This window comes from Xenopus tropicalis, chromosome 5 (assembly GCF_000004195.4).
Source record: "Xenopus tropicalis strain Nigerian chromosome 5, UCB_Xtro_10.0, whole genome shotgun sequence".
Classification (NCBI taxonomy): Eukaryota; Metazoa; Chordata; class Amphibia; order Anura; family Pipidae; genus Xenopus; species Xenopus tropicalis.
The window spans coordinates 87,002,763-87,017,236 of record NC_030681.2 but is presented as its reverse complement, the minus strand read 5'-3'; the positions used below and the strand labels follow the sequence as shown (position 1 = coordinate 87,017,236).

Below are 14,474 nucleotides of genomic sequence, written 5' to 3'. Positions count from 1 at the left end.
GTGTCTGTAAAGACAATAAAAATCATACAAATAATGATTACCCACAGAGGCTCCAACAAGTCTGTGTGCCGGTATTAAAACAATAGGCAGAGCCAACAGGGGCAGGGAACCTGGAAGTCCAATAAGTCTTCACATACCAGCATAATAACAATTATGGGCAACATAGGGGACATTTTTTGGAGAGAGAAAGGGACTCCGGCACTTCTACCTCTTCAGATACCTCTCGGCTACCATTTATTGGGGAAGACTTTTGTGGGACTTTGGAAGTGCCTTTTTGTCATTTTACTTTATAGAAAGTTTTTGTTAATGTTGTGTTGCCATCAGATTTACAAAACAAAGTGATAACAATGCTACACTGTTTCACTTCATTCAGATTTGTCACACAGATAATCACTGGAAAATGCCTTCTTTCACATTTTTCCTGCAGTTAAGCCAAATTTCGATTTTTGTCCAGATAATGGTTGAGCAGGCCCATCTTAGGGCCCTATACACAGGCCGGTAAGCTACCATTGCCCCTTTAAAGATACAGGGATTTTTTGTTCATATATTGCATGTTCTTTAAGCTGGCCAACTACGTCAAAGTCATCCCCAGTCCGGTCTGTCCCAGCTTGAAGTATATTGCAATAGATCGACAAGCAATCCTTGTTTTACTTAAAGGGGAGGGCATACTGGTAGTGCAATGTTTCTTATATAAGGACATCAAAATACCTAGACAGGTAGGATTGTCCTTTATGAGACAAGTAGTAGTATATTTAAACCACACCCAAAATTTAAGTCAACCCTCCCTGTTTTATAATATAAAAAAAAAAATTTGAATATATGTTCTCTTCTCTTTTAGGCTTTAATTACATAATAACATGTTAATTGATATCCCAGTTGTGGGAATTAGTTCTTAGTATGTGATGCAATTTCAGTTATTGCTAGCACTCATTATTATTACTATACTATATTACTATATTACTCATTACTGGGGTTTATTACTATGTGAGACAGGAAAGAATTAATAAATAGTACAGGTATGTGATTTATTACTAAGAATACTTGGCGCCTGGGGATTTCCATGTAAGTAGTTTTTTTTAATAATATGGATCACCATACCATAAGTCTACTAAAAACATTTAAAGATCAAATAAACCCATAGGATTGTTTTGCCTCCATTGTGGGTTCATGCAGCTTTGTTATCTCAAGCTTTCTAGATATTGGCAAAGATCTGCTTGTTTGGGGACCTTGCAAAATAAGCAGATCACTAAACTAGAGTATGAAGCCAGTTTCACTCTTGTACTTTGTGTCACTTCTTGATCCTGAAGAACTTCATAGGCGCTAATAATATTTTTACCTGATAATTAACAATTAACTGAGAAGCCCCTTAGGACTCTGGCGGAGTCGCCCGCAACAAATCTCCCTTGTCACGGGCGACTAATCTCCCCGAAATGCCATCCCACCGGCAAGAATGTAAATCGCTGGTGGGATGGCATACGCGGCGGCGCAATTTACATTCTCGCCGGTGGAATGGGATTTTGGGGAGACTAGTTTCCCCATGTGCCAGAGCCCTTATAATGAGCTGCATATGTTGCTGTTTAGAGAAGGGAGGGGTTTGTTTGTTTCTTTGTTTGTTTGTTTCATGTTTCAATAGTTTTTATTAAGATTTTTTCAGTTTTATAAACACATATTCAGGAAAAGAAAAAAGGAGGGTTATACATTCCCACTTCTACAGTATTGATATCAATGTTTCTGTATGTTACATTCACAATATTTATCCTTTTTCTGTTTTGTGCACTCTCTGTGGGGTCCTTCTGTTTGTTTTTTTGTTTGTTTTAAGGTAGATAGGGAGCTCTGAACAAATTTCCCTGTTAAGAAAGGGAGGGGGAGAGTTCAAGTAAACATAGCCCAACTTTAAAATTAGTGCTTTAGTGCTTAAACAATTGTTTTTATTAAAAAAGTTTTACACTTTGCAAATACAAAGTAGCATAACAGAGCTATCACAGTTAAAGTATAATAATAGCTGTGCATATGATGATAGTAAATGGTAATCTATGAAGTCAGTGTCAGTTAAATTCCAGTGCTATAAATTGTGAGCATGTCTAAGTAGGATGGATTTTTTTTTTTAAATTAAAATAATAGGTAGAATGTCATTTCAACACAAGTCCTATTTAATGTGCTCACTTTTAGCAAAGTTGTTTTTAGGTATATACTGTCCCTTTAAGGACCTTGAATGTCAGTGTTTGTTTTTTTATCTTAATTTGAAACGAACATGGAGCCAGTAAAGGGATTTGCATAGATAATGACTAATTCTGAACAGTGAGATAGATGGAGGAAGCTAGTTGCAGTGTTGAACAGATTGAAGTTGTAACAGACTGTATATTGAAAGGCCTACAAGTAAATAGCAATAGTCAAGGCAAGAAATAATTAGATACTGAATAAGTTTCCATAAGGTATGGGTGTATTCAGGCAATGTTGCACAGATGAAAGCAAAATTTGTCAAAAATTTGGCTGGTGGAGGCTGTTTGGGCCTCTATGTACTTAAATGCCGGGAACTATTTTGAATCCAAGTCCAGGCCTGATAGGAGTGGAAATAAAAGCTGAACAAACAGGTCCATAACAATATTTTTCTGCTTTCTGTGTTAGTATCCACTACTTTGAGTACAAACCTACAGGCCTGAACTAGACTAGTTAAAGGAGACATATAGGATAAACGAAACAAACATGGATGCGGGTTTAACTTTAGGGCTAAAAATTAATACTATTTGTAAAAATGGGCTCTTTATTGGCGTCCCCTTTAGGGGGGGGCATGTCCTAACGGTCCCTGCTAGAAGCACAGTAGGAGGGGGATAGCCAATCACAGTCCTGCAGTCCACAAGCACAGACAGACTTCAGTTCCCTATCAGGTCAGCCTAGCTGCTAATTGGTTCCTATCCTACAGTGCAGTGTGCTTGCCCTCTGCATAGCCTGAGAAGGGAGGCAGCAGGAAGTGGAACAGTTGGAAATTTTCAATAAATCAGCCCAAAACAGATCTTTTTAAAGCACATTACTTCTATATTTAGATGCGTACCATATGTCCCCTTTAAGGCTAGTGCCACGTGGAGCGACGTGCAGCAGATGAAGAATATTTCAGCCCGAAACTGCATGTGCAGCGTGCAGGGAGGCACAGTTTTTAGATTTTTAAAACATTGGGGCTGATTCTCAGCCTGCGTTTAAACGGGAGATTTTGATCATATTCTGTGGGTCAGATATTCTATGGTCCACAAAATCTTGTCATGCAACAACACAAGATTTTTATGCCACAAAATGTGATCCCCACAGCTCTAATGCAAGTTGGATCAGATAAAGCTGGATAGTGTGTTTTGTTCCTGCATTTACATCTAACAGTCAATGTATTTCAATAAGAAGAAAAGGTCTGTCAGACACCATCAGATTTTATCAGTCGGAAGCACACAGCTTTCCTACTGTGAATTTATCATCTACTCTTGGTGACAAAATCCTAGGGAAGTGAAAATGACCAACACTTTTAAATGCAATTTTCACTCCGCACAGCAGAGGTCGCTACACACAATTGGTTTATTTATACAGATTCCCTTTACCTCAGGACGCTGGCTGGCAAAGTCTAGCTGTTGTCGGAAGTGCGTATAAATGGTAATGGGAGGGTTTACAGCTCCTTTTGGTGCACGGATTCCTATTAACTGTGAAGTTTGAGTCGCTTTAATATAGAGGTAGTGAGGGGCGGACTGAAGTAGATAGCTTTTAACGGCTTTGCAGGTAGATAGGTATTTTTATTAGCTGAATTAAGAGTGGAATGGACAGAAATATGGTTAAACAGATTCGTGCTCTGTTTCGGGCTGTGATTTAGAAGTGTTTCTTTAACTCAATGACAACGACTTTATAGACGTTCCCTAACTTAACTTCTCCAACTCCCACCCCTTCCGGCAATGCAGCCAATCATCGGCATTTCTTTTCTTTGGCTGTTCCGCATATCTCGCAGGTACAAGCTTTAGGGACAGTAGCGTGTGATTGAGTCTTTCCCAGCTGAGACAGTTAGTAATAAGGGCTGAATGCTGTGCAGATTTTACCCATATTAATGTACAGTGTGATGTTATACAAAGTGCACAACCTGAAATATGCTGATAATCAAGGACAAGCTGTTAATATACGGATAACCTTCAGGCTCCAGAACTAGTCCCTGGCTCTGGTATTAAATATAATGTGCTGATTTTACAGAGGTGCCTGAACAGCATGTGTTCTATCTCAGGCCCCCATAAGGAAAACATCTGTCTGTGAGATACATGCAACAAATTGTTCTATGTATGCAGAAAGCTGGGGCAGCAAATAGGGACCCAAACATTGTGGCTGGGTTGGCATTAGTATGAAAGCAACCTGTGAATCCTTTCTGAATTGCTGTTGGACTACAAATTGGCACTGTGAGAATAAATAATGGATTTATACAGATAATGAACTTGACTAATGATAGTGTTTCACAGTTCAAGTGTTTTTTTTTAGCAGTAAGTCCTGGCACTTTATGCCATTGGTGTTTTGTGTAATGTACACTCTGTTCCTGCTTTAACTGATTTTAATTGTGACAAAAGTAGGTTGCAGGGTATGGCTGCTTGCTTTCCCAAACACAATATAAAGGCCCCCATACACGGGCCGATCATAGCTACCGATATCGGTCCCTTGGACCGACTCGGCAGCTTATCTGCCCGTGTATGGGGCAGAAACGAGCTGACTGGCCGACCGATATCTGGCCTGAAATTGGCCAGATATCGATCGGCCAGGTTAAAAGATTCAGTCGGATCGGGGGCCGCATCGGCTCGTTGATGCGGTCCCCGAACCGACTGCCCCATTGCCGCCTATATAATCCGGTCGTTTGGCCCCAGGGCCAAACGATCGGATTATTTTTTTTTTTTTAACTTGGAGCTCCCCGATATTGCCCACCCGTAGGTGGGGATATCGGGGGAAGATCCGCTCGCTTGTCGATCTCGCCAATCGAGCGGATCTTACTGTGTATGGGGACCTTAAGACACAGGTGTGAGACTGTGTATCTTTATTCTCTATACACTGTTGTTTATCAACCTGCAATCACTAATCACTGAAACAGAGAATAGTATTCTTTTTGTAGGCATATTTTGTAATGGATTACGAACAGGCTTGTGGCAACTGTAATATTTTTAGGAGGGATGTTAAAGGGATTCTGTCATAATTTTTATGCTATACTTTTTATTTCTAAATGACACTGTTTACATAGCAAACAATTCACAATTTAAAATTTTATTCTTGAACCAACAAATGGATTTTTTAGTTGTAATATTGGTGTGTAGGCAGCCATCTCAGTGCATTGTGCCTGATTCTGGGCTTTCAGAAGGAGCCAGCCCTACACATTAGAACTGCTTTCAGATAACCTTTTGTTTCTTCTACTCCCATGTAAGGGCTCTGGCACACGGGGGAGATTAGTCGCCCGCGATTAACTCCCTGTTCGCGGGCGACTAATCTCCCCGAGTTGCCTACCCCTGCCATCCCACCGGCGAACATGTAAGTCGCCGGCGGGATGGCAGACGCGGCGGGGCGATTTGCGGAAATCGGCGAAAAAGCCTCGCGAGTCTTTTTCGGCGATTTGCGCGAAATCGCGCCGCCGCGTCTGCCATCCCGCCGGCGACTTACATGTTCGCCGGTGGGATGGCAGGGGTAGGTAACTCGGGGAGATTAGTCGCCCGCGAACAGGGAGTTAATCGCGGGCGACTAATCTCCCCCGTGTGCCAGAGCCCTTACTGGAGGAATCCCAAGCTGGATTTTTTGAGTGCTATTCTGATATTTACTGGGAGCTGCTATCTTGCTACCTTTCCATTGTTCTGCTGATCAGTTGCTGGGGGGGGGAGGGGGGTGATATCACTCCAACTTGCAGCACAGCAGTAAAGAGAAGTAAAGTTTATCAGAGCTCAGGTCACATGGCTGTGGCACCCTGGGAGATGAAGAATATGGCTAGCCCCATGTGAAATTTTAAAATTAAATAATCTGTGTTTTTGAAAAACTGAATTTAGTGCAAGATTCTGCTGGAGAAGCTCTATTAACTGATGCATTTTGAAAAAAACAAAAACATAACTTTCCCATGACAGTATTCCTTTAATTACTGTAAGCATGGCTCTGGTGCCAGTCTTATGTCTATTGGGGGCATCAGTTTGTTTCGCACTGGGGTATAAGTTGGACCTCAACTGGTTTTGCCAGCATCCCTGCATTGAATAGTCTATTCCTCCAATATGGTTTACTGTAGCAAATTTGCAAACTATGTTTTCCCTATTTGCAGTTGTGTATATAATTTTAAGATATACTATAAAAGACATCTTTATGTAATGCTTTTTCTTTTTTTTTTTTTTTTTTTAAGTATAGGTTTTAACAATCAACAGAAACTTCTTTTGGAAAAATGTCTTCACCGTCCTCAGAATCATCTAATGCTAAAAGCAGCCCTCCCAAGGAGGAGTATCGCACCCCTGGACTTAGAGGGGTAAAGACAACCACCCTGTTCAGAGCGGTGAATCCTGAGCTTTTCATCAAACCTGTAAGAAATAAGTAATATGTCAGGTTGTAAACTCAACTTTTTAACAAACTCTTGTAAACAGACTATATTTCTGCAAATCAAATCAGTGAGTACTTCTGCTCATTGTCTATAGATTTAGAAGATAACTAGTATATTGGTGGCAGGTGCAAATATATCCATAGATGGGTATCCCCAGATACTGTAGTGGTAACTTTTCTCAGAAATGTAACAAACCAATTCTCCAATGTGACATTTTATTACAGGTTTACTACATTTCTGATATTGAAAAATAGAATTTCTATAGCAACATACAAAATCCAGAACTTTTTTTCCAGGCAGTGGTTAAATGGATGGAGAAACATGTAAAATGTGCAGTGTAAAAATATATATATTAATGTACACACATTCTCAGTGTTTTCAACTGATGATCTGTTGTGCAATGACCATGTTTTGTCTTTGCACAGTTCATAAGTAAGTGGACTGTCCTATATTTGACTATTCTTTTTTTTTTTTTTAAATGTATAATATAAATAATAAAAGGTTGTAAGTACCCATAGCAACCAGTCAGGTAGCATTTTTATATTTTATTCTGTTATGATTGAAATGCAGATAGCACAAAACCAAAATGTTTTAATTCAAATTGCAATGCAGTTACGTGCACTTCTGAAGTTTATTCATAACAAGTTGCCTCATTCCGCATCAATACACCAGTATGTGGTTCTCTGCTGTTTTTTGTAATCTATTACCTTGAAGCCAGAATCCTCCAAAGTACAGCAATAGTGCCCTTTTAATAAGACTATACCTTGTACTTGATGTAAACTAAGCTAGTATAACTGTATGCTGATGGCCCCAGAAAGATAGGCACACTTGTTATATGGAAAGTGTATTTTTTAAGCATTGTGGATAATATCTCATAAGTTTAGCAGATATTTTCATATGGCAAAAATATGGAACTGATCACGCTCCACACCAAGTTAAAAATAAAATGTGTAACATAAATTTATTTTAGTGCACTCCTTAGAATAAATACAGCAGCAGTGTCCCCAAATTTCAGCCAGTGTCTTTGGAGTTATAATGCTCTTTTGTACCCAGAGTACTGGGTAGACTGATAATTTTGGTGATTATCTAAATACATAATTTTAAATACTGCAAAGTATTGTTTCTCTGTTTGAATTTTAACAGAACAAACCAGTAATGGTGTTTGGAATTGTCACAATCACAATGTGTGTTGCCTACATTGCTTACTTACATGCAACAGAAGAGAACAAAAGGGAATTATATGAAGCTGTTGACAGTGAAGGAAACAGGTACACAAGAAGAAAATCTTCCAAATGGGACTAAATCATAACCAGACTGAAACAAATAATCTGAATATAAATAAAGAAAATAATCTTTGGATCTGGATTGGTGCTGCCATTTCATTACGCAGAAGGAATATATTCATCACATTTTAATGAAAGGAGTTAAACCACTAGCTTACTTATATACTTTTTGGCTTCCTAGCTGGCTTCTTTCAAATGAGTTGGGCTTGGACATTTATGTGGTTCTACTGCCAAAACTGTTTTGTTTTGAAAGAAAAAAAGTTTGATCCCAAGGAAATTGTGCTGATGGGAAGACATGGACATGATTAATAAATCATGCCAGTATTTTAGTTAATATTGACCTCAGTTCTAGAGTGCCATGAAAACCCTTTTTTTTGCAGCATCTTAAAATAAAACCTCCCTTTTTAATAGCAAAGGATGTCTTCATAACTTTTTTTTTCTTAATTTCTGAAAATGGACCCCTTAACACATTCTATTTTGTGTGCTTAATCTATTGGGCAACAGCTCACTTGGAAGTACTTTCAAAAGTGTCTCTAGAAGATGTAACTGATCAGTGTTAACCAGTGTCCTCATCTGTTAACAACTGTTACTATCTACCACTTTTGTTCTACATTATTTTCCATAGTCTTTTAGCCTGTGTTGTTTATGGTAAGCTTTGACAAGCCTTACTTCTTCAATTAAATTAATTGCCTAGGAGTCTGTGCAACCCACTTACCACCCCTCTAAATCTATGCAATACAGATATCAAGTGCTGTGTAATCAAGAAGTCTATTTTTTAACCTTTCTTTTAGAATAATTACAGTCTCTTTTTGCTACAGAAACTTATAATAGTGTAGAAAGTTCATTGGTGCAGAGCCTACACTTCCTTTGAACATTAATTTGACCAATTTTGTTTTAAGAACGGTATCTAAGCCTTGAACATGTGTTTTTACTATTACAAAAATATATTTCACAGCACTCACTGTAAAAAATCCCTTTCCATAGCAAAACTTTTCAGGTTTTTAGATACCACCCCAGCCCACCACTTTCTAACTGTGTCAATCTTCAACATGGAACAATGTCAGTGTCATTGAGCTTGGGTACAGGCAGTGTTCTGATAGGCTGGAGGACAAAAGCAAAATGTCATTCAGGAAACTGCTCCACGTAGTAGCCTTAGACGTAGAGGGGCAGACAATTACTTCAACTTTTCATTCAGCACTCACTTTCCCCCTCCCTCCTCACCATAATCTAATTGTGCAGCCAGTGCACGGGCATGGGCATCAGGTCACCAATTCTGGCACATAAACAAGATTTTGGGTGATATATAGCTTTCCTTAATAACAGTGCTCACAAAATGGCACCAGACTGCCTGCTTGCTGTGCTTGTGTAATTCCAAGACTGAAGAAAACAAAATTTGTACTATTTATGGAGCGTAACTGAAGCCTATTTGGCTTGACAAACCCAATATAAAACAATTTGGAATCATTTATTAGGGTGACCGGTCCCCTTTAAGCTTTTTGAAAAGAAAACATAATTTCAAGCAACTTTGCAATATTCATCAATTTAAAAATATGCAGCCTTTTAATGATTTTTAATTTAATATTATTATTATTAACATTTATTTATAAAGTGCCAACATATTCTGCAGCGCTGTACAATAAGTGGGTTTCATACATTGGACATACAGAGTAACATATAAAGCAATCAATAACCGATACAAGAGGTGAAGAGGGCCCTGCCCAAAAGAGCTTACAATCTACAATAATATGGTTTTCCTGCTGATTTGCCTGCCTTTCAGCCTGTATCCCTTAAATCCCACAATTTCCTGCACACGTGATGTCAATAAGGAAAGGAACATCACAGTACAATGCATTGTGGGTTATGTAGTTCCTGCATGTTGGAGAAGTTGTTATGATTTGTTACATAAATATTTCCCCCCCCCCCTTCCCTGCCAGGATTTCCAATGATGGTGTTTTGCAGCTGGATTTCAGTATATAGAAATGTTATTTATTCATACTTTTTGAAAGAACAGATTCTGTGTTGTTTGGGGCTCTTTAACAAATTTTTGTTCAGAAGCTAGAGTTCCCCTATAATGAAATTTATAATACCACATTTCTTCAGAATTAAGGTGGCCTGAAATTCGCCAGATATCGATCGGGCAGGTTAAAAGATTTAGTCGGATTGGGGACTGCATTGGCTCGTTGATGCGGTCCCCGAACTGACTGCCCCATTGCCGCCATTATAATTTGATCGTTAGGTCCCAGGGCTCCACTTTTTTTAAGTTTTGCACTGGAATCAAGATGTTTTTTATTTGAAGTTAGATTGTTTTCTGGTTAAGGAGCTCTGTTGATAAGCAACAAAACGTCTTAAAGGAGAAGGAAAGGCAAAGTCACTTGGGGTTGCCAAAATGTTAGGCATCCCCAAGTGACTTAAATCACCTACCTTTTACCCCGGGCTGGAGCCCCTGTTAGGAGAGAACAGCACCAGCCCAGGGTAGCTGCAGCGCTTCCTCCTTCCTTCTTCGCTCGTGCGCACATGCGCAGTGGAGTGAAAAAGCTGAACTTTAACAGAGAAGTCGTCTTTTCACTCTACTGTGCATGCGCCTGTTGCGTAGTCCTTGCAAAACGAAGCCGGAAGGAGGAAGCGCTCTGCTACAGGTACCCCGGGCTGGTGCTGTTTTCTCCTTACAGGGGCACCAGCCCGGGGTACAAGGTAAGCGATTAAAGTCACTTGGGGGTGCCTAACATTTTGGCGCCCCCAAATGACTTTGCCTTTCCTTGTCCTTTAAAGAAGAATGAAAGGCTAGTAAAGAGTTAATCTCAAAATGCAGGCATACCTTCAGTTCTCTCAATAGTGCCCTTAAGTCTCCCCATATTTCTCCCATTCAGAAGATCTGAAGCCAAACAGGAAGGAAACAGGAAGGTTTGGGTTGTGCAGACAAGAGGACAAGATGCGAGCGAACGCGCGCGGGGGGTGGGGGGGGTTGCTGCTGACGAAAGGAGCGGACCGGAGCGGGTGGTGTGTTTGCTGACGAGTTGCATAAGTGTATACACATAACGCAGCTGCTGGGGGGGAGACACAGAAGGATGCGGGGGGCCGCAGGGAGGATGTTGAGAGCGCATGCGCAGTAGAGACAGTGAGGAAAAGGGAGTGGGCATCCCTTTTTAAAGATGGCGGTGCCGTTCACTGAAATAAGTATGTAGAATGTAGCAGTGTATCTCTGTAAATCTTTCATTAGGCAAGCCAGAAATATAGCGTTTTTACACAGCAATAGTAGTACTATTTAATAGTGTGCTTAATAGATTTTGAGTTTCCTTGTCCTTTAAGTCTCCCCATATTTCATCTGTTCAGAAGATCTGAAGCCAAACAGCAAGAAATTGATTGGCTCAGATCCACATTCCTAAGGGGGGGGGAGTGAGTTCTTAGCATTCTTGAGGGAGGTGGAGCAGAAATCTGTGTGTCTCTGGCACAGGAATTACAGACACAACTAATAATTTTTCAGAGAAGTCAGTGCAGCGTTTCTGTGAGTGCTTGTGGCTGTGTTTACATAGACCTTTCTGATAAAGCTTACTTAGTTTTTACCTTTCTTTCGCCTTTAAATAACTTCCTTGGATCTCAGTGTTTGGCAGTGTATTCATTCACTGTCTTTATTTCCTTTTGCCACTAGAGTTTGCTGCTCCCTTTTGAATTTATTTAAGAGGTTATATTTTCTCCTGACGATGAAGGACTTGGCTTTACTATATAACACAGTAGCTTAGTGCAACACTAAGGGGAGTATTTCAGACAAACGCCGAATCTTTCATAAAGGATTCTTGCCGAGTAATGAACCAAACCCATGTTTATGTGACAAAAAGTCATGTGATTTTAAGGATTTGCATTTGGTTCAGCCAGGAGCGTGGATTCGGCTGAATAAGAATCCTGCTTAAAGGAACAGTAATATCAAAAAATTAAAGTGTTTTAAAGTAATTAAAATATAATGTGCTGTTGCTCTGCAAAAAACTGGTGTTTTTGCTACAGAAAAGCTACTGTATAAATAAGCTGCTGTGTAGCCATGGGGGCAGCCATTCAAGCTGGAGAAAAGGCACAGGGTACATAGAAGATAACTAGTAGATAAGCCCCATATAATGGGGATTTATCTGTTATCTGCTAAGTAACCTGTGCCTTTTCTCCTTTGAATGGCTGCCCCCATGGCTACACAGCAGCTTACTTATATAAACTATAGTAGTCTTTCTGAGGCAAACACCCCAGTTGTAGCAATGCAGGGCAACAGTACATTATATTGTTATTACTTTTATACACTTTCATTTTTTGGTGTTACTGTTCCTTTAAAAAGGCAGAATCCTGAACTGAATCCTGGATTCAGTGCATCCCTATTTGTCTCCAATGTAAATAAATATGCTCCTAAAGTAACCCTTAATATCCCGAAGGGTGTCTTAGAAGTCAGGCATGATTTTATTTCCAGCAAAACAGTCGACACACAGATGGCTTAAATTGTGCAAATCTGTCTGTTGTTGTTGTACCGAGTTTCAGAGAAAGATTGCTGGCAAAAAAATTGTTGTGGCTATAATTTAATTATAAGACGCCAGATTAAATTTAGGTAAGCATAGTAATTTGAAGGTTCCAGAGTATACAAGGACACTCCTTAAAATTAGAAAAGGGTTTTTATTCAAAGATGTGAAGGGAATTTTACAGTAAGAGCTGTGAAGCTGAGCAATTTTTTCCCTGAATTGGCTGTACTGACATTAGATAGCTTCAAGAAAGGGCAAGCAAGAAAGCTGTAAAGTAAATTGGAAAGGCTACATATGGGTTTTTTGCCTTCCACTGGGGCAGCTAAAAGTAAGGTAGGACCTACTTAATCAAAAATTTGAACTTAATGTTTAGTTACAGATTCAATACCTAAAAAATGAATATACTGTCCTGGGAAACACCCTTGGACCAAGGCCTTGGAAGTCCATTTGCTTTTTTCTGTCACAACCCCATGGATTACTGATATTTTTTTGAATGTCATATTGTTGAACTAATAAAACAATAAAATAAAACACTCCCTTTATGACTTATTTATAATTTCACCTCTAAAAACTTATAGCTGGGTCGCTAGGTGCTAAACTCCTATTTTGTCACTTCTGCAATAGGAGTTGCCCGGCCTCCGGCTCTGGCTCTGGCTAGTATGGTTTAGTGGGCAGAATAAGATGATGAAAAACATGATGGTGTAAGAGGAGGGAATTTATGCATAATACTAGGCAGGGCAGAAGTCTAAAAAAGGATGACAAACAGTAATATAAGGCATTTCTTCATGTTACTAATACATCTTTATTGCACCTCCCCAGTTTGTCTGTTTGTTTGTCCCCTAAAACTAAGGGAATATGTCAGGCTGCAGCATACTTTCTCTGTCCTGCTTCCTATCTCTCTGCCCTCCTCCCCTTCATCTTATTTCTTTGCCCACCTCCTAAATGCTCCCTCTTTCCTGCAGCTTGTCCCATACCTCATGCTTTATCCTTCTCAATTCCATTAGCCTAATGATCCCCAACCAGTGGCTTGTGAGCAACATGTTGCTCACCAACCCCTTTGATGTTGCTTTTAGTGTTCTCAAAGTTAGAGCCCATTTTTAAATGTCTGGCTTAGGGACAAGCTTCGGAAGTATAGAGCCAGTTTTACTCTTAACAGAGCCCCCTGCAGTCTTTCAGTACACATAGGGCTACAAAATAGCCAATCAATGGCCATATTTGGCAAACCCAAGGAACTGTTTTAATGCTTGTGTGGCTCAGCAACACTTTTACATCTGAGTGTGGCTCTTAAGTAAAAAAAGGTTGGGGATCCCTGCTCTAGTGTGTCCCATACATCATCTTGCTCCTCTTTCCTCAGGCCTATCACATACCTCATCTTCTCTCTACTTTCTCTGTCCTTTTCCCTGATTCATTCATGCTGCAACATTCTACCTGCTCCCTATTCCCTGATTCGTCCATTCTACTGCATTTTACTGCATTCTACCTGCTCCTCAGGACCTGTTCCCTAGGGTTTGGGAGTAAACAGATGTTTTCTTTTTAATAGGGACACTATTATATTTCTAACCTTGCGTTATTTTGTGCACTTTATTTATATGTTTTGTTTTGAATACTGTGTTAGCAATTAACTTGAGTTTATAAAACTAATAGAAAAGTGATAGTATCCCTATTAAAAGCAAAAAGATCTAGCAGCACTGGAAGAGCATACAGTTATATTTAGAGATTGCTTTATTACACAGATTAATGTTTTCATTTTGATTAGATTGTATGCTCTATGGGGCAGGGACCTCCTTCCTACTGTGGCTCATACCACATGGCACTTATTCCCTGTGCATTTATATTTATTTATTATAACACTTGTCCTCCCTGTGTGTAATTTTGTAAGATTGTATAGTGCTGCGTACCCGTGTGGCGCTTTATAAATAAAGTTATACATACATACATTAGTTGAAGTAAAAAAAGATATTTTGTGTCAGTATGCTCACATTCAATGACTTATGTTTAACATCTTAAATACAATGACTTTGTGGGTGACACAGGGGCAGAAGTGCCACACCAGGCCAGGAAGTCAAGGGAGCATTGATTAGCGAATTTTTTTGCCAGGGGCATGGACTTGCAGCAAATTTCCGCATTTCGCCATTGGCGATTTAT

General features: G+C 39.6%; 1 protein-coding gene across 12 annotated transcripts; it reads left to right on the top strand.

Annotated features, from left to right (window-relative positions):
- Positions 1 to 3,557: 3,557 nt before the first annotated feature.
- On the top strand, positions 3,558 to 8,257 carry smim8 (small integral membrane protein 8). 12 transcript variants are annotated; one of them, XM_012962984.3, is made up of 3 exons: positions 3,558 to 3,630; positions 6,373 to 6,541; positions 7,703 to 8,257. In XM_012962984.3, exons 2-3 carry the CDS (start codon positions 6,407 to 6,409, stop codon positions 7,859 to 7,861), a joined length of 294 nt encoding a protein of 97 aa, XP_012818438.1. In that variant the 5' UTR covers positions 3,558 to 3,630; positions 6,373 to 6,406; the 3' UTR covers positions 7,862 to 8,257. The 12 variants fall into 12 exon arrangements, with proteins under 12 accessions (XP_012818438.1, XP_012818442.1, XP_012818441.1 ...); XM_012962988.3 differs by having other exon boundaries at positions 3,559 to 3,617; XM_012962987.3 differs by having other exon boundaries at positions 3,612 to 3,630; positions 6,368 to 6,541.
- The last annotated feature ends 6,217 nt before the right edge of the window (positions 8,258 to 14,474 follow it).

Bases quoted from the DNA above. Each gene is read 5' to 3' on its own strand.
- smim8 (XM_012962984.3), top strand. From the start codon at position 6,407: ATGTCTTCACCGTCCTCAGAATCATCTAATGCTAAAAGCAGCCCTCCC. The intron at 6,542-7,702 runs GTAAGAAATAAG...GAATTTTAACAG, and splicing joins CTGAGCTTTTCATCAAACCT to AACAAACCAGTAATGGTGTT.